General features: G+C 39.3%; 2 protein-coding genes across 8 annotated transcripts in view; one reads left to right on the top strand and one right to left on the bottom strand.

Moving 5' to 3' along the window:
- Positions 1-23,176, top strand: part of slc22a6l (solute carrier family 22 member 6, like) — a 65,432-nt gene that overhangs the window by 27,593 nt on the left and 14,663 nt on the right. The window lies entirely within an intron of this gene.
- nrg2a (neuregulin 2a) overlaps positions 5,678-23,176 on the bottom strand; it is a 90,330-nt gene continuing 72,831 nt past the window's right edge. Inside the window, exons 5-10 of one of the 7 annotated variants that reach the window (XM_082141028.1) lie at positions 22,520-22,578; positions 18,787-18,810; positions 15,317-15,419; positions 14,151-14,286; positions 13,931-14,058; positions 5,678-9,139 (exon numbers count right to left, since the gene is read on the bottom strand). In XM_082141028.1, the coding sequence (XP_081997154.1) occupies positions 8,488-9,139; positions 13,931-14,058; positions 14,151-14,286; positions 15,317-15,419; positions 18,787-18,810; positions 22,520-22,578 (1,102 nt within the window). In that variant the 3' untranslated portion in view covers positions 5,678-8,487. Of the gene's footprint in view, positions 9,140-13,930; positions 14,059-14,150; positions 14,287-15,316; positions 15,420-18,786; positions 18,811-22,519; positions 22,579-22,954; positions 23,032-23,176 lie in introns of all 7 variants that reach the window. The other 6 variants (XM_082141030.1, XM_082141034.1, XM_082141032.1 and 3 more) reach the window with 6 other exon arrangements.

The following is a 23,176-nucleotide window of genomic DNA, read 5'->3' as shown; positions in this document are numbered from 1 at the left end:
ATCCAAATTAAACAATTCCCCATCGTAAGTACACATTGATGGCCTAAGACACGAAACGAGCGGTTTGTGTGAGAAAACGAACAGTATTTATATCGTTTTACCTCTTATACACAGCCATGTCCGAGTGATCTGATCTGACGTGTACGCAGACTGGTGCATAGATATATACACTAGATGTCGCCTTAAAGACATTCGTTCCAAAGAACTGCCGTAGACAAGGCGACATCTAGTGTATATATCTATGCACCAGTCTGCGTACACGTCAGATCAGATCACTCGGACATGGCTGTGTATAAGAGGTAAAACGATATAAATACTGTTCGTTTTCTCACACAAACCGCTCGTTTCGTGTCTTAGGCCATCAATGTGTACTTACGATGGGGAATTGTTTAATTTGGACGACGGGGAATTGTTTTAATTTGGACTCTGTGCATGCTGTTTGAGGTGGTGACCATAGACCTGCATTATATGACTGACAGACAAGAATGGTTTGACCTAAAAATATCAAAATTGAAACTACTGCGGAAAAAAAGACACCTACATCATGGATGCCCTTGAGGTAAGCTAAAACATACCAAAAATTTATTTCAAAGTGAACTATCCCTTTAAGCTGTTTTTTTTCTTTGAGCAGTGACACATTTGTTTTACCAGCAGATTGATCATGAATGTTTGTATACTCATTTTACAAAACACTGTAATGTAATGATGGAAAAGTTTGATTGTTTTGATTACATTGTTTGATTTAATTGTAGGTTTCATTTAATTTCACAGCCTCTTGCAACCGGATAAGTATTCCGCTAAACTACAATGACATTGTAGCGTTGATTCAGTTTGTTCTCATTATCAACAATATAGAATATACAACAACGTATATAAAGTCGTAAATTAAATCTAAGCACATTCCTCAACTCTACATTGCATCACCATTTGTTTTGTGAAGTACATTTCCCAATTAATGTGTCTGAAATGTTTTGATGCCGTATCCGAAATTAATGAGATCATCCTTTGGCTATCTGGCATTTGGCGATCAGTAGATGGGAACAGACAATGATGCCAAATCATGTGGGAAGGGATTAGCACATTTTGAAGGTGAAGCAACATTTGGAAAGTTTATGACCCAAACGCCTCGTATCAGGTTATCATCTAGAGACTAATATTCCATTTCCACACCTTCATCTTAAAATTGGAGCTCACCAGAGAGGAGACAACAGCCGCTCCAAACATGCACATGATGTTCTTTCACTCCTTTGAATGATTAGACATCATATGAAACTTCCCTTGTAGTGGTGGAACCACATCTCTACCTTAAATAAAACTCAGAGGCAGACCGTTTATCAACATGATTTATACTTTTTTTCCTGACGTGAACGAATAAAGAATGGATCCCATGGCAACAACAGTCTATTTCAATGATTCACTGCCCATTCAGGTAGTGAGACATTCCCAAGGACATATAACCAGATTTTCAATGTTGTTGCTTCCATGACGGAGGAAAGACAGATATGTATAAAATCTGATATTGCCTTTGGCTCCAGAAACAAGGTAATATATTTCCTCCAGTCAATTTACATCATTCAGTTTTTCCAGTGTTCACCTACCCAGAATGCACAAACACTCTCATGACAATTCGTAAATCTGGTGCATTGGTGGCGAAATAAATATGTTTTTGAACAATCTGCTAATGCCATGTTGAGGATTGGATTTAGTAATGCTACATGGTGACGTTTACAAATCATTTGTTTTCATTCAGATCAAATTAATTCATATGAAATTGCCAACTCATATTCTTATGATATGGTTGACTAGAACACTTTTGCACCAAATAAAGCACCAGCTTGACCAGTTTAGCCAGATTGGAAAGGCCTGTTCTCACCAAGACAAATGTTTGTCAAGAAAATGTTGTGCTAAATCTGGATTGATTAGTCTGTTTAGATGAATGATAAGATAAAACGTATTAGACAGCTGTAATTTACCAAGTCATAGTTTTATGTAACGGCACTGGCTCTAGGCATGTTACCAAAAGCGCAAATTTTATTGGTTGGCCAGTTTTCTTCGCAATGAGATGGAAAAAGTGTTAGAACCCCTCCATGTTGCATTGACATTATGTGAATGTTTGTATTGATTGGAACAGATTCATGGATTAAATTCAAACGTTATTCACGCGGAATTTTCCTGACAAAGATTCATGTGTGAACAGGCCACAAATGCTCAAGAACTGTAGACTTCAGGAGCCAAAATCATCTGAATTGCCGCATTCATGCAAAAGAAATCTTTGCAAGTTGTCTGTAACACATCACTTTCTTGAAGCCTGCCAAATACTAGCTGCATTGAGCCATTAAATTCAGCTATTCGCATTAGAAAAACTAGAGGTGTATGATGTGAAATCTAAATTACATTCAGTTTTCTTTTACATTATAGTCCCAAGACATTAGCACTTTTATGACTGTAAACTGAAGTGAGAATTCACATTACTAAGAATGTAAAAATAAGTTCTTTCAGCTAGCCTAACAATCAAACACAATGTAATACTTAATTGCTCTAGTAGTAACAGTGGTCCACATACTTGCATATGACGGTTAGAGATCACATACTCAGCCTGTTTTACTGCATTTGCCGTGTAGAATCAGGCAAGTAATTACCTCTTAAAGTTGCAAGCGTGAAACTTAAAACAGGTAGGCTGCGGTCCACCTACAATTAAGTTACCATGGACTGGTGTGTTCAAGTTTACTTGGCAGCTACTCAACAATATAGTGAGGCATATGTTTCATGTTTAAGCATGTCAGGATTGACCAGAGAGTGCAGAAACACATAAAAACTGAGAGCTGATCAGGGTCATTGAGTGGAAAGCGAAGTGTTGGCGATGATGGGCCCCAGATGAATGTCTTGGAAATGTCTCACAAGACACACAAAAATCGCCTCTTCGACACTGAAATTCATATGTGTTCAGCTGGAGGTACGAGCTGTTGTGAGAGAATCACTCCTGACCTTGTTCCCCAGCCTCCTCCGTATGTCCATGCCGTAATGCCACAGGTTATAATAATCCATAAAGCATGTTGTTTCACCCTAGTCATCCACAGACATGGGCAATGTGAACATAAATAAAATTTCTCCTCTAGTGGACTTTAATTCCTCTAGCCACAAATCCACAAAAACTGTAACTTTTCATATAAACGCTAAACATGGTTGTATGCCTTTATCCACCTTATTTTTCGATGCAAATTTCCTGTGAATGTGTGAAACTTCCAATTCATTAGCTGCTATAGGTAAATAACTAAAAGAATAACAAAGCGCAGTAGCGGTTAAACTATATGTGTGACAAACCAGTTTACAATTACTATAACAAATTAAAAATAAGAAAACAAAGATCAGCTTGCTAATTCAAGCAGCATAAATGACTATTTTTGAACAGCTAAAATAACTGGAAGTGGCTGACACCGGAAACCTTAAGGTAAAAATGGCCGTGCCTGCTCTTATGTTAAAGATAAGGTGAATAATGGATATGTAACAGCATAAGAATTTTAAAGAGTCAAAATCTTTCTCCTTCTAGCTATTAGAATACGACTCTCCCCGGTGATCTATGCCTTCAAGAGGATGAGCCTCTGTTTTGCCGATCCTTTTCAGCGTTCCGGTGATGAGAAAGATGGCCCTGAAGGAATGTAATGCGTGCGGGGGAACTATTCGACTCCTAGACTGACATGAGGCATGCATCTTGTGCCTGGGCTGCACCCACACCGAGATGGCTCTTGATGGACCCGGCTGTCAGCACTGTGAGGAGATGACAGTTGACCCATGGGACAGGAAGCACCAACAGGTGCTGAGGCTCTATAGGCGACCTCACGTTGGCCCACTTGTGCCATGACCCTTGGAGTCTATGCTCTATTATGCAGAGACAATCTTAACCCTTTCAACAAAGCCCACAAGCTGATCTCATTTGGCACCTCGGATGACGATGCAATGTCCACAATGGCTTTGGAGAAAGACACAATGGCCTCGGGAACAGAACTGCTGCCCCCAAGAGACCGGCACCTTTTTTCCCTGAGGTGCATGGTGAGATCTCTCAGTCATGGTGGACCCCCCATTCAGCCCGGGCCCATGCTGGAGGAACTTCTCTTCTCTCAACTGTACACAAAGCTGAGCGCTGAGGCTATGCCAAGCTGCTGCCCGTCGAGGAAGCCATTGCGCCCACCTCAGCCCTTCATCCCGGGGCTGGAAGTCCAAGGCAAGCCATGTCAGACTACGGCCAACATAGCAGAGAAGGTCTTTGAGGCAGAAAGACAGGCAGCGTCCGCCCTTCATACAACTGTGGTGCTGCAAGTGCTCCAGGCCAAGCTGCTCAAGAAGATGTAGTTCCGGGTCTGGAGGTATTCAGGGAGCTATGCTTGTCTACGGACTCAGCTCTCTGGTATACCAAGGTGACTGCTCCAGCTATGGGCTGCAGCAAGGAAAGCTTGGTGGTTGTGATCCGCCACTTGTGGCTCACTCTCACAGAGATGAAAGACTCCGAAAAGATGTTAGATTCCCCTGTCAGTCCCCAAGGTCTCTTTGATGATGCCGTGGGCTCATTTTCTGAGAGGTTCTTGGAGGCTCAAAAGTAGTCCAAGGCCATAAGCCAACACTGCTTCCTCGGCTCCTTGGAAAAAGCCTGAGTCCGTGGTGAGACCCAAGATGTCGAGGCACTTTCCTAAGCAGATTGGACCATGTCCCAGCAAGGCCCTGCCGCGCTCCTGAGAGGTGTAGCATGAGGAGGAAGGCGCTACTCAGTGCAAGCGACGTGCAGATGTTCGGGAAGGTGGCATGTTGGAGAGGCTGTTCATCTGTCCCCCTGCATGTTGCTAGCGACAGCGTAGAGTGTTAGAATGATATGTTATTCCCTGTAATAAACACTGCAATAAAAACAAAAAACAAACATGCCTCAATATCAGTGCTCTTTTTCTCCTCTCACTCTTCCATGCTCAAACAATGTAAGTGAGTCCCCACCCTCAGTTTGGGTGGTGAGTATGATAGAAAAAGGCTATACGCTTCAGTTTGCAAGCAGACCACCCCGCTTCGCTCGTGTGGGGGCATTAAATATATCGGACCAGGAGACAGTGGTGCTCTGGACAGACATCTTCTTGCCAAGCAGGCAGTAGAAGTAATATCTTCTATATTACTGACCAAGGTGGCGTCCGGTCTCGAACGCTGAAGAGGCTGGCAGAGCGCCTCCTCTTGTGGGCCGATGTAAATTTTAACTCCATCCAGGAATTCTGTGTCCCCGGTCACCTAAATTGTGGGGTGGACATGCCGTCCAGAGAGGGTGTAGTCCATGGAGAGTGGCGGCTGCATCCCCAGATGGTACAGCTAATTTGGAGCCTGTTCAGGGAGGCGGTGTTGAGCCAGGTGTGTCACAAAGGGTGATGAATACTATAGCATAGGCTAGGGTCCCTTCTACCAGGTGCCTGTATCCTCATAAAAAGGAAGATGTTTGTGGATTGGTGCGAGACACATAATGAGGACCCAGTGACTTGCCATTTGTCGGTCATTTTATCTTTTCTGCAGGGCCACTTGGACAGCGGGCACTCGCCTTCTACATTCAAGGTATGTGTGGCTGGTATCGCATCATTCCATGCCTAGGTAGACCAATGCTCAATCATAATTCAGTGACAGGCAAGTGAACAGATGAGACAGACAACAGGTCAGATATGGGCATGTGCCAAAATGATACCAAGAAATATTTATTTTCTCATATGAACAGGTGTTTTCATTTTATTTTATTTTTTTACAATCTATGACAGTCGCGCGTGTTTGTCTCACTTTTTAAAATCCTCTAGCATTTTCCAAGAATGGACATGGTGGGGGAAAAGATTCCTTTTTTTATTGCTGAATGTTAAAAAAAATACACTTCCACTGACTTGAGGAAAACAAATCATCTGCTGCTTGTACCATGCACCCATCTAACCTTGACCACAAGGACATGCAGAGGTGAGGAGGTGTTTAGACGTTTCAAGCGGGGGAAACGAAAAAGGTAGAAATAAACTGGCAGGACATAACCGTCAAGAGATTGAGTAGAGATATCACATTAAACTAACTAGAGCACTGTCTTTTTTGGCATTTCCCCAAACATACAAATAAGACCCAAAATGTAAGGAAGAAAGGTAGGGGATCTAAAGTATTTCTGCTCAAACTTCAAACAAAACATCCCTTCATTTAAAATAAGAAAACATGATATTCCATTGTGCTGTCATAACACAGCATTAAACCCCTTTTATCAGGACTTAATTTGTATATATATATACCAAAATAATCACAACTCATCTCTTTTATGGAAGAAGTGCACGAAAACATATTTAGCACATATCTGTCTAGTTATAATCTTCCTCTGTTATTTGGTGTCAATTTTCTGTTCCTAACCCAATGAACTTCACCTCCCTCAACACTATATTATTCTTTACATCTTCTCAATAAGGTGGAAAGCTGATGCTGACTGTGGACGCTCTTTGTATAAGGTGAAGAGTTAAAAACAGCTGATTTTAGTACACTTCATCTCAGGCTTATCGACACTGACTGGTTGTTAATGTAGGAGTGTTTCCATCCAAACAGAGTCAGTCAGTGCAGCTGTTTCTGGTTTGGTTTGGGCCCCAATGAGTGCTTTAAATGGACATGGATTTGCATATGAAAAATAATGATAAAATAATAATTACAACGACCTGCACTATTTGGTGTAGCACTTAGAGTAACTGTGAATATATTAAATAATTATGAAATATATGGACCTAATGAAAAAAACTGACCTGAAGTTAAAAAACAAAGGTAAACAAACAGCCTCAACATTACACACTAAAAATGAAATGCATTGGAACGCAAGTAGAATATAAAGTTTGCATATTTTGGCATTTTAATGACCCCTAATAATTTTCACAGCTATTTGTCTTGTCATTTGAGACTGTGTTTGTGTGTGTACATGATTGTGTGTTCTGCACAGAAACTTTTCAGGGTTGTTCACACAGGACACATTCTAATATAAAAAAATAAAAAGTTGTTGCGAAATGTAAATATGCTTATCCCACCCCTAGATTCATTTGATTGGTCCATTATTTTAACTGATACTAATCCACTCTATTAAACTCGACACTATGTCTAAAAAATAAAACTATGTGCATGTATATACACACACACATATGTACATACATTGTGCACATATATAAATTTCCAAAATTGCTATTTGTTTCTTTATGCATCATATTTCAAGGGTTGGGCATTTATGATCACAAGTCGGAAAAATAAAGTAGGAATTTCCCACATCTGATGTCGAATGGAATGCCTCAAACAAAGCAAAAATAAAAAAATAGCACAAGAACGTGTCTTGTGTGAACAGCCCCTTTACTCTTGCTGTCCCAATGTACCAGGACCAAACGATGGAGGGGACGCATCCGTCAGTCTGGTGTCAGTCTCTCTTCAGTCCTGCGCTAGATGAAGATGTGGAGTGGAATGAAGTCCTGAGACGCTGTGAGGCCTTCCATTCCTCCCGTCTATCTCTCCCGCTGGCCACTCTAACCGGATGGATGTGCTGATAATGAGGGCGACTCGACTGAGTGACGGGAAAGTGGGCTGAGTGGGAGAGACTATATGTTCTTTATTTCTTTGTTATCTGTCAAAAGCTATTAGCACTGACAGCCCGGCCCACGGCCCACTCACATTTAACCCACAATCCCCTTTGGAAAAAGAAGGCTCCCGTGTGACAAACCTTACCCTGTAGGGATGCAAAGCAAATCAAGGCAGTGCATCTGTAAGACGACATCAGTTGCCCACATGTGTAACTCTAGACAACAGCAGCATATTTCTCAGAGCCACAGTCATTCCGAGGCCTCTCGCTTTTGGTCGCTCACATTCACACACAAGCACACACACTACTTTTTTTGTACGAACCCCCGGTTGCATTTGTCATTGATTTCCTGTTGGCAAAGCAACATGATCATAAACACATCTCCATGGATCAAATTCATGTAAACGTACACCTTATGTTAGAGTGGTTTATATTGCATGACGGTGGAGGGGGGATGTCACAGTTCAAATGGGGGTCAGCTCCCAAAAAACACAACCTTGAAAGGAAAGGAAAGAAGAAAAAAAAGGCCAAAAAGAGACAACAAAAGAGTAAACGAGTATAAAAAATGAGGCGTCCGTATAAGAAAGGCTACAAAAAACTCCACTGGCCCTCTGGCATCAGCATACAGCAAAAGGCACCACAATATTACTCTATTTTTTTTTTTAAGTTGTGAAAAAATTGGCACATCTTTTTTATGCTGTAAATCAAAATGTACATATAAATAGAGTTTTCCCTATAAAAAAAGTCTTTGCTGTTAACTAGTAGACAACTTTTGCTAAAATGAAAATAAATATTTCATTTGTTTATAATATCTGTCAGTTATATAAAATAAAAATATTTCTTATAGGTGCATGTCTATAGTAGATCGTTTTTTTTTTTTTTTTTTTTGTGGATAGGTGGTGGTCTCTCTAGTGGGGTGCATTGTCCAGTTTGGGGCGCGAGTGCGTCAGTCTGGTCTGTGTGTTGGCGCGTGGCCCGTGCCGCCCGCTCTGGGCGTGAGAAGTCCGTGTGTCTGGCACGGGCCTGTAGAGGGCGGAGGGCTCGGCGGCGTTCATATTCTGCATACTGAGGAAGGGCGTGTTCTCACCTTCCTCCTCCTCCGAATCACTGTCCGACAGGCAAGTGCGTGAGCCCAAGTCCCGGGACGGTTGGTAGCCGCGTGGCGCCACGTGGCCATTGAGTCTGGACCTGCGCCAGCGGCGACTGCTTCTCTTTGGTTGCTCCATGGAGGAGAGGTACTCCTGGGTGCTTTCGTACTCTTCCTCCTGAGCCAGCCGGTAGGGGCTGGAGGGAAGGCTGCCCGTGCTGTCCCGCAGGTAGCTGCCGCGCTGCTGCTGCCGGTAGGGCTCGTGGCCCCGTGCCTCGTGCAGTGGCACCTGGTAGCGCCGCAGCAGCGGCTGGTCCTCCTCCGGCGGGTAGGGAGCGTGTGCGGCGGGGGGCAGAGACATGGCGTGGCTGGCGTTGGGAGACGTGATCTGGAAGGTAGGCACCTGCGGGGGCAGTGAGTAATGGAAGTCCACGGGAGACAGGCGAGCCGGCGTGGTCAGCGCTGACACGTACCTGTGGCGAGAGAAGGACAGGGAGAGAGAGAGAGAGAGAGACAGAGAGAGGAAGAAGAGCGGGAGAAAAGAAGGTTGTGTGGAACAGATATGGACATCAGTCAATGGTTTTAAGTACAGATAACAGCAAAGTGACCCACCACTGAGAAAGAAGTAGCATTCAGGGGTTCACAACTTTTTGGGTCCACAACTCTTTTTTTTTTACAGGTCTGACATTCACCCAAACAGAATTAAACTTTAGGATCTCACAAATAGCAAATCACATTCTAAAGACTAAATGCCTTTTCACTGGGCATTTTATCTCTGCTGTATATCTAAGTTGGATCTATAAATAATATACACTGTATATAATATTTTTTTTGAAAGAAGTCTCTTATGCTCACTAAGGCTGCATTTATGTGATAAAAAATACAGTAAAATAGCAATATTATTACAATTTGATATTTGATTTTTTTTTTTTTCTATTTTAAAATGTCATTTATTCCTGTGATGGCATCATTACTCCATTAGTGTCACATGATCCTTCAGAAATCATTCTAATATGCTAATTTGGTGCTAAAGAAACATTTATTACTATTAATGTTGAAAACCGTTAGTTGCTTACAATTTTTGTGGAAGCCATGATACATTTTTGCAAGATTCTTCGATGAATAGCATTTATTTATCTTTTGTAACAATGAAAAAGTCTTTACTGTCACTTTTGATCAATTTAATGCATCCATGCTGAATAAAAAGTATTGTATAAAAAAAAAAAAAATCATACTGACCTCAAACTTTTGAACGGTAATGTATACACAATATATATGCCTACAATTTATATATTTTATTTTTAATACCGTAGTATGGACCTCCGCACATGAAATGCAGGGAAAAAATCATGTAAATCATGCACACAATATAGTAATTTGTACAAATTCTTAATTTGTGGCCATGATGTACATATATTTTTGTCCGGATGTCATGTGCGGGGCTCCGTACATTTGAACGAATTTAAGCACAAAATAATATATTCAGTAGGTCTAACTGTTGACTATTAAACGTATGCTAACAACATTAAAAATCACAAAATAAGTTATATGCATTTCACAGAAATCTCCTGTGCCTGACCCCATGTGCGCGACCTCAAGGTTGAGAACCTCTTTCAGAGTTCCTACGGTCATTGAAAACCTAGATTTCTTAAAAATTTCAGATCTGGAAAAATCATGAAATTCATTAAATCCTAAAAAATGATGGGAATTTCTGAATATATATTTTTGATTTACATTTATGCATTTGACTTACATTGCATTATCCTATACATTTATACATTGGTATGTGCAATCCCCTGGGATCGAACCCACAACCTTGCGTTGTTAACGCAATGCTCTTACCACTGAGCTACAGGAAAGCTGTGGATTTAAATACTGACTATTGTTTTTTGAGTGCAACCTCTCTAAAGTGATTAAAATTCTTACTGCACTGTGAACAACATGAACAATTCACTAATCTAAAGGTGTGGGATCCCTGTTCTGTGTTAGCTGCTCATTCGCAGTTCTCCTGTCTTGTATTTTTGCAGAGTTGCATCAATTTACGCCCACCTTGCTATGGCACTAGAAAAATAATAGTATGCACACTAAGACTCGGCGGCTGAAAGCTCAATAGCAAACGACAGCAGACATGCGTGCTACAGTAACAAATGAGGCCACGTCAAACCTCCCAGTCTAGGCTAAGCATTGTTACTGCAGCACGCCACCAGATGGATGACAAAGCTTGCCTTACAAGTTCCCTTCCGTTAGCGTTCATCATGCTACACTTAATCATGTAAGCGGGTCATTTTCCCTGATGCCTTTGACAAAAAAAAAAAAAAAAAAAAGTCGCTATCTGCGTTTTGTTCCTTTGGCCTGTGCTGTGTGAGTTAAAGTGAGCGTGCCCTGAGAGTGGAGGCCACAGTCAAACTGGAGCAGATAAATTAACACTGGCTGCTCGGTCACAGTTTTTCGGAGCCTGAGGGCAGATAGCCGTATGCACAACAGCTCAGTCAGCTGCAGAGGAGGAGAGAAGGTAGAGAGGGAAATAGTGCAGAGCAGAACACCAGAGACCTGTTTCACCCCTGAGATAATGTGTTGTTCGGCTCTTGTTGACTTAATGAACCCCTCACGGTATAAATTCTCCTGTTTTGGCCCTTACATGGTGGTGTGGGCGTTTCGCAGGCGAGAGATAACTGTAAATACAGCTGGCCGTGGGCTAGATTCTCTCTGCCTTGATACAAATACTGCGTATCTGGAGCAGCGAAGCTTTGCTTGACCCTGACTCCCTCTCTGACATTCTCAGCTGGGCCAGAGCATCTGCACGATTTGCGCAATGAATTTTACTATTATATTCGTCATGGTACACAGTGTGTGATTTGTATAGTGAGTTTTGAGGGGTCAGCTTTCTTATCGGGAGAGGTTTTGATAAGATGCGCTAGTGGCTGACGCAGCACAAGAAACTAAATATGTGGATGTTTATTGATGTGTTATATTTGTAAAAAATATATTTATATGATATATTAAAATGTTTATATATTTATTTTTATATATTATATTATTTACCATATTATCAACCATATTATATTTATTACATTATATATAGGCTAATGAAATGTATGTGTATGTCTATATATAATATATAGTATTATAGTATATAATATATATATAAACATTTTAAAATAAATATTTAAATATGTAATTATACTTTATAACATATATGTGACCCTGGACCACAAAACCAGTCACATGGGTCCAATGTTTTTTTAAATTGAGATGTATACATCACCTGAAAGCTTTCAAAGCTTTCAATTGATGTATGGTTTGTTAGGATATGACAATATTTGGCCGGGATACAACAATTTGCAAAAAATCGAACATTGAGAAAATCGCCTTTAAAGTTGTCCATTTATGTTCGCGATTGTGCTGCATTCACAAAATAAATCTTTTATATATTTACGGTTAGAAATGTAAAAAATATCTTCATGAAACATGATCTTTACTTAATATCCTAATGATTTTTGGCATAAAAGAAAAATCGATAATTTTGACCCATACAATGTATTGTTGGCTATTGCCACAAATATACCCGTGCGACATGTGACTGGTTTTGTAATCCAGGGTCAGGTATTATATATTCTTGTTTAGAATTTTTTATTATAGTTAGCTCACTAGCTTTCTTTTATTTATCAACATTTATCAAATTATATGAATTAATTAAATTAAATTATATTAGACCACACCAAACCCCTCCAAACGACCCAAACCCTGTTGGTACGTGCTGTGAAATTTGCTATTGAATCTTTCAAGCCACCCGTGCCAATCTCCCGGGGTAAAGGAGACTATGCACTGAAATGCAGAGTCTTACTGCACACACTAAAATGGTTCTCAGTGCCATGGCTGCAGAGAGGGGGTGCTCCTGCGCACCTGTCGCTATGCGGAGAGTCCCCAAGCGAGTCGAAAGAGTCGCCGTACTGCAGGGCCTGCCGGTGGGGCTCAGTAAAGCCACAGTGTGCGGCACGTCTGGCCCGAGCCTCCATGCACGCAGGACTGTTGCATTTACTGGTCCCCACTGAGGACGACATCATGTCGGAAGGACAGTCGGAGAGGACGCTGTCTGTTCGCTCCAGACTCCACGTTCTCCCTTCATGTCTGAGAAAGACAGAAAGAGAGAAAAAGAATGAAAGAAAAGGGAAGGAAAGAAGGCAGGACAGAAAAAGCTCACAAGATGCTTAACCCAGTGGTTCTCTAAGTGTGGGGGGAGGAACGGGAGGCTAGTTCTTAGAGTTCCTTTGTCTTCAAGACTCAGAATATAGCGACTCAGTCATATGAACTACTTTCATGCTACTTTTATGTGCTTTTTGGAGGTGGACAGTCAGTCACAATCCTCTCATGTTTCGTCTACGTTGCTGTTCCACAGATGAAAATATTGAATATGGGAATATGGAAAGATACGATTTGGAACGACACCAAATCAGTGTTATTTTATTATTTTTTATATACTATTATAGTTTTTTTTTTTTTTTGGACTAGCTTTTATTTTTATATTTACATTTTAGTCGAATTTTTTGTAATTTTGATAAAAAAAAAAAATATATATATATATATATATATATACATATAGTTTAAAGGCAACATTGCAAATTTTTGTTTAGTTTAAGTTTTTCACCTAATATTTACTAAAAAAAACTTTTATTTCACTTCAGCTTTATTTCAATGAACAAAAATATGTCAGTTAATGAAGAAAACACTGCAAGGGTGGTGAATAAGTTATGGCAAAACAGTTAAACTGAAAAATGTACAAACTAAAAATTTTGTTTTTCATAATTTTGTTATTATTCAATTAGTATACATTTGGCAACAATGTTTTGCAACAATACGGCTGATTGATAACGGAAAGTGAAAATGTTGGGGGCACACAAAGGCGGTTTTTGTTTCAAAGGAGTCATGACAGAACAAACCGAGAACCACTGGTTTAACCCATATGTGTGTAGGAATCAGTTTGAGTGAAAAGCGTGAAGTCGAAGCCCTGCGAGGTGATCATGGTGTATAACCTCTGAGTTTCTCTGCACTCACTCACTCACACCTGCGACTTGATTCTAAAAGGGGTGAATAATGGCTGCCTGACTCGGATTCCACACCTAGCGGATGAAAGGAAAGGGGGGAAAAAATGCTGAATGCGATGAAAGCAGACGTATGACATGGGCCGTGACCCCTGGCTATGATGAATCAACACACAAATCCTCTGCTCATTTCTGGCCAAACATGCCACGTTGTCAGGAATGTACCTGTGAGTGGAGGAATGAGCCCGGGTGGAGGAGTTGTGGGATCTGGAAGACTGCCGGCTGCCAGGAAAAGGTGCCTCTTCTCCGTGTCTAATGACCCTCTCAGTTGCCGGTACATTTTTGGAGATATACTGCGATTGAGAAAGAAAAAAAAGAGCCCTTTTGTTACCGACAGAAGATACTACATCACAACCAACCACATTTATTAAGAAGAGTGACGTACATCTACCATGGGTATCTCCTCAGGACCTGGGCCTGGGTGATTGGGTCCATTGGCCAGGTTTCGGTTGGGATGATCCACATAAAGGTTCTGCCTCAGATGATTGTGCATCTTCTTCCTCTGTTTCCTGGGGGGGAGGCTACAGTGAGGCAGTGTCACTCTCTCAGACATCGGCCCAGAATCACAACCATCACGTCACATTTAAAAGCTCACCACGGAACTAACGCTCGACGCCGCTGCTAGATTTAATGCTGATTTTAAGAGAAGTTCTATTTATTTATTAACTGTACAATGGCGCCAAAATGTATTTGGCCACTGAAGCCACAGTTAAAATTCTAATTTCTTTCGATAATAAAATATTAAACCAATTGGGATCTGAAACAAATTATGCCAGACCGTTTTCTTTTTTTAAAGTCTTTCTTTAAAATACATTCCACTTGAACTGATATTTTGATACAATGTAAAATACATTTACTTAAATATGTTTAACTTTCTATAAAAATTTGTTCAATTAATGCCAAAGCAAATGTAGTTTTACCATTTACCAAACCGTATTTCACTTTAATACAATACGGTAAAAAAATGTGCGGCCAGTTAATGAATAGTTTAATGCAGCAAGGATGCATTCAATTGATTTTAAATGTCAGTAAAGACATTTATAATATTACAAACATTTCTGTTTTATGTTATGTAAACTGTTTTATGTTCATAATTTATGTTCTTTTGAACTTTCTATTTATCAAAAAAATCCTATTTCTATTCATCGCAGTTTCCACAAAAATACTAGCAGCACAACCATTTTCAACATTGCTAATATTATAAATGTTTCTTGAGCAGCAAATCACAATGATTTCTGAAGGATCATGTTACACTGGAGACTGGAGTAATGACGCTGAAAATGTCAGCATCATATGGTTATATAGTTTCACGATATTACTGTTTTTACCTATATGTTTTGTGTCAAATAAATGCAACCTTGAAGAGCATAAGTTACTTACAAACTTTGATTTTAATAAAGTACTTGAATAATATGTGAAAAAAATATTTTTGAGTACACTTTTTAGGCCAGTCTAGGTCCATTTTTTCTTTTCTTATTACTGCTACAGTAATACATTTAGAATTGAATTTCCAAACTAAGTTTAGATGGTTGTTTTTCGCCTCATACTTACTTGGTTTTGCAGTAGGCCACCACACAGACTATGCCCACCACCAAAAGAGCCACACAGATGCCGGTGATTGTCAGGACTCTCTTCTGATAGAGCTCCTCTGCCTCTGCACATTGTCACACACACACACACACACACACAACACAACCAGAGAACAACTATCAGTCTCAATTAAAACTACAGCTGGTTCTAAACTCTCTCGTAAACAGTCCCCACTGCTGCGGCGGTCCTCTTTCATTTCATAGTGTCTGAGATATATCATGTACGGCCCGGATTAACATGTTCTTCCTATCGGGCATTTAGCATGACTCAGATCCCGTACGCTCTCATTAACTGCGTGGATATGAGGATTAATCATGAGATGGGAACGAGGCTCAGGCCTCAACACGGGCTCTAATGGACCAGCTCAGCAGTGGAAACTGCTTGCGTGAGGAATAATGCGTATCATTATCGTGGACGTGAGGGAAACGGGCTGTCTGAACAATCTCCCAATGGGCACTGATGATTTCTGAGAGTCCATGGATGCCTTCCTCCACTGGGGGGCATCGTAATTCAGCTCAATTTACAAGCTCAAACAGCATTTCAAGAGGACGATTGAAATGTGGATGAATATGCAGGGCAAATTGGTTTAAGAGGTGATTGCATGGAGGCACAGACATAATCATCAGGGTCTTTGTTTGGCTTGGTCAGTTATAGTTTATTCATAACCAATCAAAAACATGGATTCTTAGCAAGCTTTAAAGGCATATTTTGGATACAGTGCAAGTTAAGCTTATTAGACAGCATTTGTGGTATAATGTTGATTAGGACAAAAAAAAAAAATCTTCCTTTTCTTTAAAAAAAAAGGACATTCGTAGAAACATTAAAATATTCACTCTTTCAATAGCATGGTCCCATGATTAAAACATTATGCATGTTAACATGATTTTGATTACTTAATAACCATTTCTATGTAAACTTTGTTGCCATAACATGCCATAATCCATTATCTGACTGCAGAAATTACTTAAACAGTTTCACAGCTCAAATAATACACACGTTTTAACTAAAGAATTCATGTAAGCCTCTCGTTTCTGCTTTTAAATCCTCCCCATTTACTTCCATTGTAAGAGCCTCACTGCAACCAATTTAAAAAAAAAAAAGAAAACAAGGGATGATTCGAATTATTTTTGGTGGTAATCAACATTATGCCACACATGCTGTAGATCAAGCATAACTTCTTATAAAACACACTGAATGTTTGGTACAATTCAAAAGGACATGTTTTTCAAATATCAAACCACAGCCTTCTGCTTTTCCCTTGGAAATGGGCCTTGGTTTGGTCCCACAGACCTTCCAAAAGGAAGAGAATGTGTGTCCGAGAGGGATGGGGGCTAGTTAGGGGAGAAATATTTCATAATCAATAATGAAACAATCCAGCTGTCGTTCGCTCAGAGCGAGGAGGAGAACATTATTTCTGAAGGGCCTCATCTGTGCTAGTAGGAACAGAGCTGAGTATGTGATTCAAGCACACAACGTGACTTCATAGAGGGCCTAGTTTACTCGTACCATAAAATGGATCATTTTCAAGGAAAAACAGAGGCTGTGTTTGTAAGCAAAGAACAGACGATTGGGAGAGGTCATATAAACAACCTAATTATGGGACTAATGCAGTTTGGCATGCTAGGGCACTAGGATTCAGTTTGTCCAAGCCTGATAATATTAAGAACAGAATACAAAAGAGAATCTGCATTTAATTTAAACCATTATCAAATACAGACGCAGAAATCACACTGGTGAAGCAGAAGAATGGTAAAGTAGCGTGCAAGGATGGAAATAAAGGGGGGGAAATAATTCAGCAAAGACAACGGGAAAGAGGCCAGATGGAACAGGGAGAAGAACTTAGATTAGAATAAGGGAAGAAAATGAAAATAAAGGAACTATTTTGTTTGAGAAATGGACTCTTATCTGCAGCACTCATCCATATTGTGGTACAATAAAAGACCATCTGGAGATCTATCTATCTATCTATCTATCTATCTATCTATCTATCTATCTATCTATCTATCTATCTATCTATCTATCTATCTATCTATCTATCTATCTATAGTTTGTTTTAAGCACAGAATTACATTTTTCTAGTAAAAAAAAAGACTTACAATTATTTTACATGATTTAAAAAAGTATAAATTATAAAATATAATTAAATTACAAAATTATATTCTCTGAAAGTCTTAAAGTTACATAATTTTATTGATTTTTGTTTTGTAGTGTCAAGTGGGCAACCCAAAGAGTTCGCTGGAAATCCTGAAAGTGCGTGCGTAAGGGAAACTGAACTCTTCAACGTGAGCCAAGGCTTTCAAGGTATAACATAATTAGATTCAATGTTAGTACTACTCCAGTGCACATAAATTTACTTGAAGCTACACACTTGTTATGTTTACTGTTCAGTAAATACAAGGTTGGTGTGTAAACTGACAGAGGTTTACACAAATCACCCCCGCATAATGCTCACTGCTTAAGAGCCTGAGACTAGTTGCATACACTTGAAGAAATCTGTGTACATCTTCAAGCTGATTACAAAAAACTGACTCATTTGCCGACTCTTTATGTCGTTCCAACCAATTCAACAGATTATATGGTTGTCAAAAGTCCTACGTAAAACTTGAACTAACTACGCAGACTGTTAAACGCTCACAGTAAAACTTTTTGGCAACGTTTCTTGGGCTGCTATAATTTACGACTAATTTTAAAAGAGTGAGCTGACTGAAACTTCGTACGCTTTGATCACATTGCACACAAATCAAATTTAGTTATCAAATCTGATCTTTTAATTAAATTGGATCCATTTGTTCAAATAGTAGTTAATATCATCTTTATGTGCATCGGTTGCCAAAGACTTAAAAACAATTAAGAGTATAATGTCAGGCATTTGATGAACATACTGCGCCCAAAATCACTTATTTGTTCACTCATTCCTGTATAATGAATGCCACATAGTTTACTATATGAGGAAAGAGCACAAATGAACGTATTGTACATGACTAAATTCAATATTGTGCACTTTGTATGATGTTACATGTGCGTCATGTCACGAATGACAGACATTTGAACTCTGGTATCGGTCAGACTCAAAAAACATTCCAAAAATCTGATTTTAATCGGGTTTTAGACCATATATGCATGCTTATAAACATCAGATTCATTTTGTTTTTTCCTAAACGGATTTGAGTCGGATCCGATTTTCTTCTGCCTGTCTGAACAAAGCCTTAAAATCCCACTGTGACGAGACGAGGGCTGCAGATAATGATTCCCATGCTAACTCTTGGAAAGAGGAGCTACTATACAGAGCAACGGCTGATTGACAGATTTATTTCTTAATCAATTTGTTCATTAGCTTTAGTGTCCATTGGAGAGAGGCTATGGAGGTGCGTCAAATGGAATGAGAGCTACACAGTTCAATCTGGAAAACGGAATGAAGGATTGGTCCATACCCATAAATTCAATCCCAAGAGATTCTGCCAGTGCAAAGAGTTGATAACGAAGAGCAAAAACAAAAACAGAGAGAGAGAGAGAGGAAAAACAAGAACAAGATTTAGGAGATAGATATCCCACCATACATAGGAACACATATTGGCATAATGAAAGTCATGTCAAGACACATCATGCAAATGTGAAAAAGTATAAGTGGTTAGATAATGCAGGTTAGAGCACATATGAAATATAGGTTTCTTAAAAACAGATTTGGATTAATGGGTAAGAGAAAATAATAAAGAAGAATTATTATCAAAATCATCAAACTAGCATCTAGCATCAAACTAGTAGTTTATTTCGGTATTTATTGCATGGATTAGGATCTGAGATTTTGAAACGAGCAGCTAGGTTAGTAGATTTTATTTTATGAATTCATGTCATTGTGGGGTCATGTCAGGGCGCATTGTTAGACACTTTAATTTGTTATTTTAGGGGTGTTATTTCATCATTAATGTAATTATTGTTATATACAGCAAGTATGCAGGAATGCAAGTAAACGGATATACATTCAAGCGTTCATTAAGTTTCACAATTCATATATCTCTGATGTGTCTTACCTGTGGGGCACACAGACGGCTGATATTATTCATAAAAACAATTTGATGCATGTTTGTTTATGTTAATTGTTAATGACAAGATGCTATTTACACTTTGGGATGTTATATTAGTAAATCATGCGCTATGCAACAAATATCATGGCTAGACAAATCAATTTAGGGGGTTTTATATTCTCTGCGTGATTAATCGTTAAAAGATCGATTCAAACCCACACCCACGTGATCTCATTCCTAAATGAAAACGATTCTCCTGTGGTTATTAAACCTTTCGATCACAGTGAATATTCAGATCTGGTTGGCGCTTCTGCTGAGCCAGAGAGAGCAGTTGTCATATGAAACACAGTATCATTATTTCTGTGTTACTGGGATAAAAGTTTGGCAGCTAACCTGCCTAATATTAGCCGCAGGAAATTCCCACTGTTGTCATGACAACATACTTTCACAGGTTTGATAGAGGTGGATCAGATGCCTGAGCAATCGTCAGGTAGAGATACGAATTATTATTTTTTTTATATTACTATTCCAGGTGCCTTATATATAAAGACCCATATACACTTAAAAAAAAAAAAAAAAAAAGTGTTATTTATTTATGGAACTCATCTGCCCATGTTCACTTTGCTAGCATGGTAAAAAAAAAAAAAAAAGTAGCTTGGACATTCTTTAAAATCTATTATTTTGTGTTAGAATTTCATGATAGTAATTAGTAAGTCAGTTTTTTATTTTGGGTGAACTATTCCAGAGTAAATAAAGATAAATAAAACATTTTATTTATACAAATGACAAGGTAAAATAAATAAATAGATATTTTTCTGTAATATTTCTCAGGGATCCTAGTCTAAAATCCCCTGGGCTGTTGCAGTGCTTCTGCCAGAGAATATTTTAGTTCTCTACTATGCCTCTAATTGGTAGAGCGATTACAATTCTCTCAACAGCGAGTTGAACAGAAAGTGACAGAAAATCACTTTCTCTCAGGGACGACAGCTTTGAGGACACGTCTGCCCTCGTGCACAACCTCCAACCTGAGAATTACAGCTGGGCGTTGCATGTAGAAATGACATTTTGTCAGATGTTCTCCGTGTTAGAATATTCCTACCATGCACTAAGATGGGGAAACACCTTCATTTCTCTCTCCTACCCATGTTCCCTGGCGCCAAAGACATTTTTTTCCTCGCTCTGCTTGTATGTACACGCACCTATTGTGCTACATTTATGATATTTCCATTTCCTCCGGTTTAAAAGCATCAATACCTGCACTGTTTCAACATCTAATGTTGACAGACAACCATTTCCAGACCTCCCAAACTGAACAGCGCTACAAAGTACGGAAAGGTAGCCTGGTTGTTGACTGTTTAAAAAGCTAACAATCCACGCGTGCAAAGACATGATCCGAGCGCTGTCCTGATATAGGATGATAAATCATGACCTGACATTACATGACACAGGTAGAGCATGTGTCAAACTATATTTTTTCTTGTTTTGCACCACTTTCTGTATACATCATAAATGATTCCTTTTTATACGGCGTGGAAATCTATACGTGCAACTTTGTAGGTTCATTTTGTTAACATCAATCTTTCATGCTGTACTTCCTATCTTTTTAAAAGCGAATAAATATATGGTGAGATTTAAGGTCATGGTAAAATGTAAACAGAGGCAGCGGAGCAACACTGTCGAGAGCACAAAGGGCTGATTATACACACTATGCGGACTCAATAGCTCACAGGCATGAGCTGTCAGGTGTAGTGATCCCTGCGCCTCCCTCTAATCTAGGTGTTATTCTGTAGTTGATGGACATGTGCGGTGGAGACGCCGAGGTGTAGCCTTATACGGTTAAAATGTGTCACCTCGGGGAAGTGGAGCTGTTTAATTTCACAGCATAATTAAGGGGTGGATTTTTGAACTATGAGGGGATTTGTGGCAGGATTGTTCGAGGGAAACAATGGCTGTACTTCGCAAACCGCTCTTGTTTTACACCGCACTCGCTTGTGAAACTACAGAACGATGTATTGTATACAGATTACTACAGCTGATACAAAAATCTGTCTACAAACACTAATTATGGCAGCATTACGGTACTAAATCTATGCAATTAGGAAATTGCAGAACTCAATAATAATTTGAAATACATTTACTATACAATTTGGTAGAAAAGTATTTAATTTGCATTTATGCATTTGGAAGATGCTTTATGCATTTTATTGCATTCAAGGATTGACCGTTCATATATTCCCTGAGAATCGAACCCAAGATCTTGGCGTTGCTAGCCTTATGCTCCACTGTTTGGACAATAGGAACTAGTGATGCATTAATATTAAAATTCTGGGCGATAAAATTTTTTATGTTTTGGCCGAAAAATGATTGAACACTAAATTCGAATAAAACACTAAAAACTAAAATTGATCATTTTAAATGCTACTTGTGAAGGTGTCACAATGTTATAATGCACAGAATGACAATATTCGTTTTAAGATTTACTAATGAACATTTCAGTGCTTTTAAAGATTAAATTGTAAATGTAATCTAAAGCCAATATATATCCAATATTAACAGATACTGAAACATACATAACCAACATTGATATATTGTGTTAATATGAAGGTTTATTTTTTGTTATGGACATTTAAAAAAAAAAGGTAAATATTAGTTGCCATTTCGTGATAGCTATTGAGCAATTTTTATATCTAAATTATTAGCTGAATTATTCACATGTTTGTGACATCTTCTATGGCATGTGTTTATGGTTAGTAAATTGACAGTAACTATTTCTGTCATATATGTTAAGGAATGATGCAGCATCTTGGTGTTTTATTGCCATTATGATTATGACTAAGTTACGGTTCAATCTTTTAAAGAACATGCATCATAACTGAAAACATGCATCATTGATCATGTTAAGAGGTAATGTAATGTAGAATCAATTAACCAGTGATGCAGGGGGTAAATGAGACACTGGACCAAATAAAACTCAATAATTGTAAAAAAAAAAAAAATAAAAAAAAAAATAAAAAAATGGATTTGTTAGAACAGGAAGTAGATTAATAACCATTACAGAACCACATTCCACATCTCCGGTTTCGGCATGCAAACCGGACAGACGGACAGACAGACAGACAGACAGAAGAAGAAATGGACATACGGTAGAAACTGGCCATAACGTAGGTTTGACAGCGATCACCAGTAAAGTCATTTGGACACCTGATGAAAAGAGACAAAACCATAGAGAGAGAGGGAGAGAGAGAGAGAGAGAGAGAGAGAGAGAGAGAGAGAGAGAGAGAGAGAGGGGGAGAGAGTGTCGAGCAGAGAAAAAAAAAATGCAAGAGAAAAAAGAAAGGGTGAAAGCAAGAGAGAGAGAGAGAGATAGAGAGGGGGAAAAGAAAGCAGAGAGAACATTAGGACAATAGCACAATTATGTACAGCAGAAGCAGAGGATCCCACTGGAGGAACCACTGTGTCTATTTCAGGACAGACTTAAGCCAGCAAGCCTTGGGAGGCGGAAGGAGGTAAAGGAGAGACAACAGTGGTAACCCAGTGACAGCCGGTCCTCTGTTTGCTGCATCTCAAGTCAACATACTTTTATTAGGTTTGGGCATGTATAACCGCTTGGGCTCTGTCTGCAAGCACCGCTGGCCGAAGTATCCGTCCGGACATCTGGGGGAAGGAGAGGTGATGAAATACAGAGATACACCAAACACACACAGACATCATACACAGAGGATATTATGCACGGCGACGTCAGAAACACATCCAGACAAACATCTGATAGTCAGACGATTCTCCAGCCATCATTTGTTTA

This window comes from Leuciscus leuciscus (assembly GCF_965113295.1).
Source record: "Leuciscus leuciscus genome assembly, chromosome: 16".
Classification (NCBI taxonomy): domain Eukaryota; kingdom Metazoa; phylum Chordata; class Actinopteri; order Cypriniformes; family Leuciscidae; genus Leuciscus; species Leuciscus leuciscus.
Note: the sequence above shows the minus strand (reverse complement) of the source record. Positions and strands in the feature narration are given on the sequence as shown.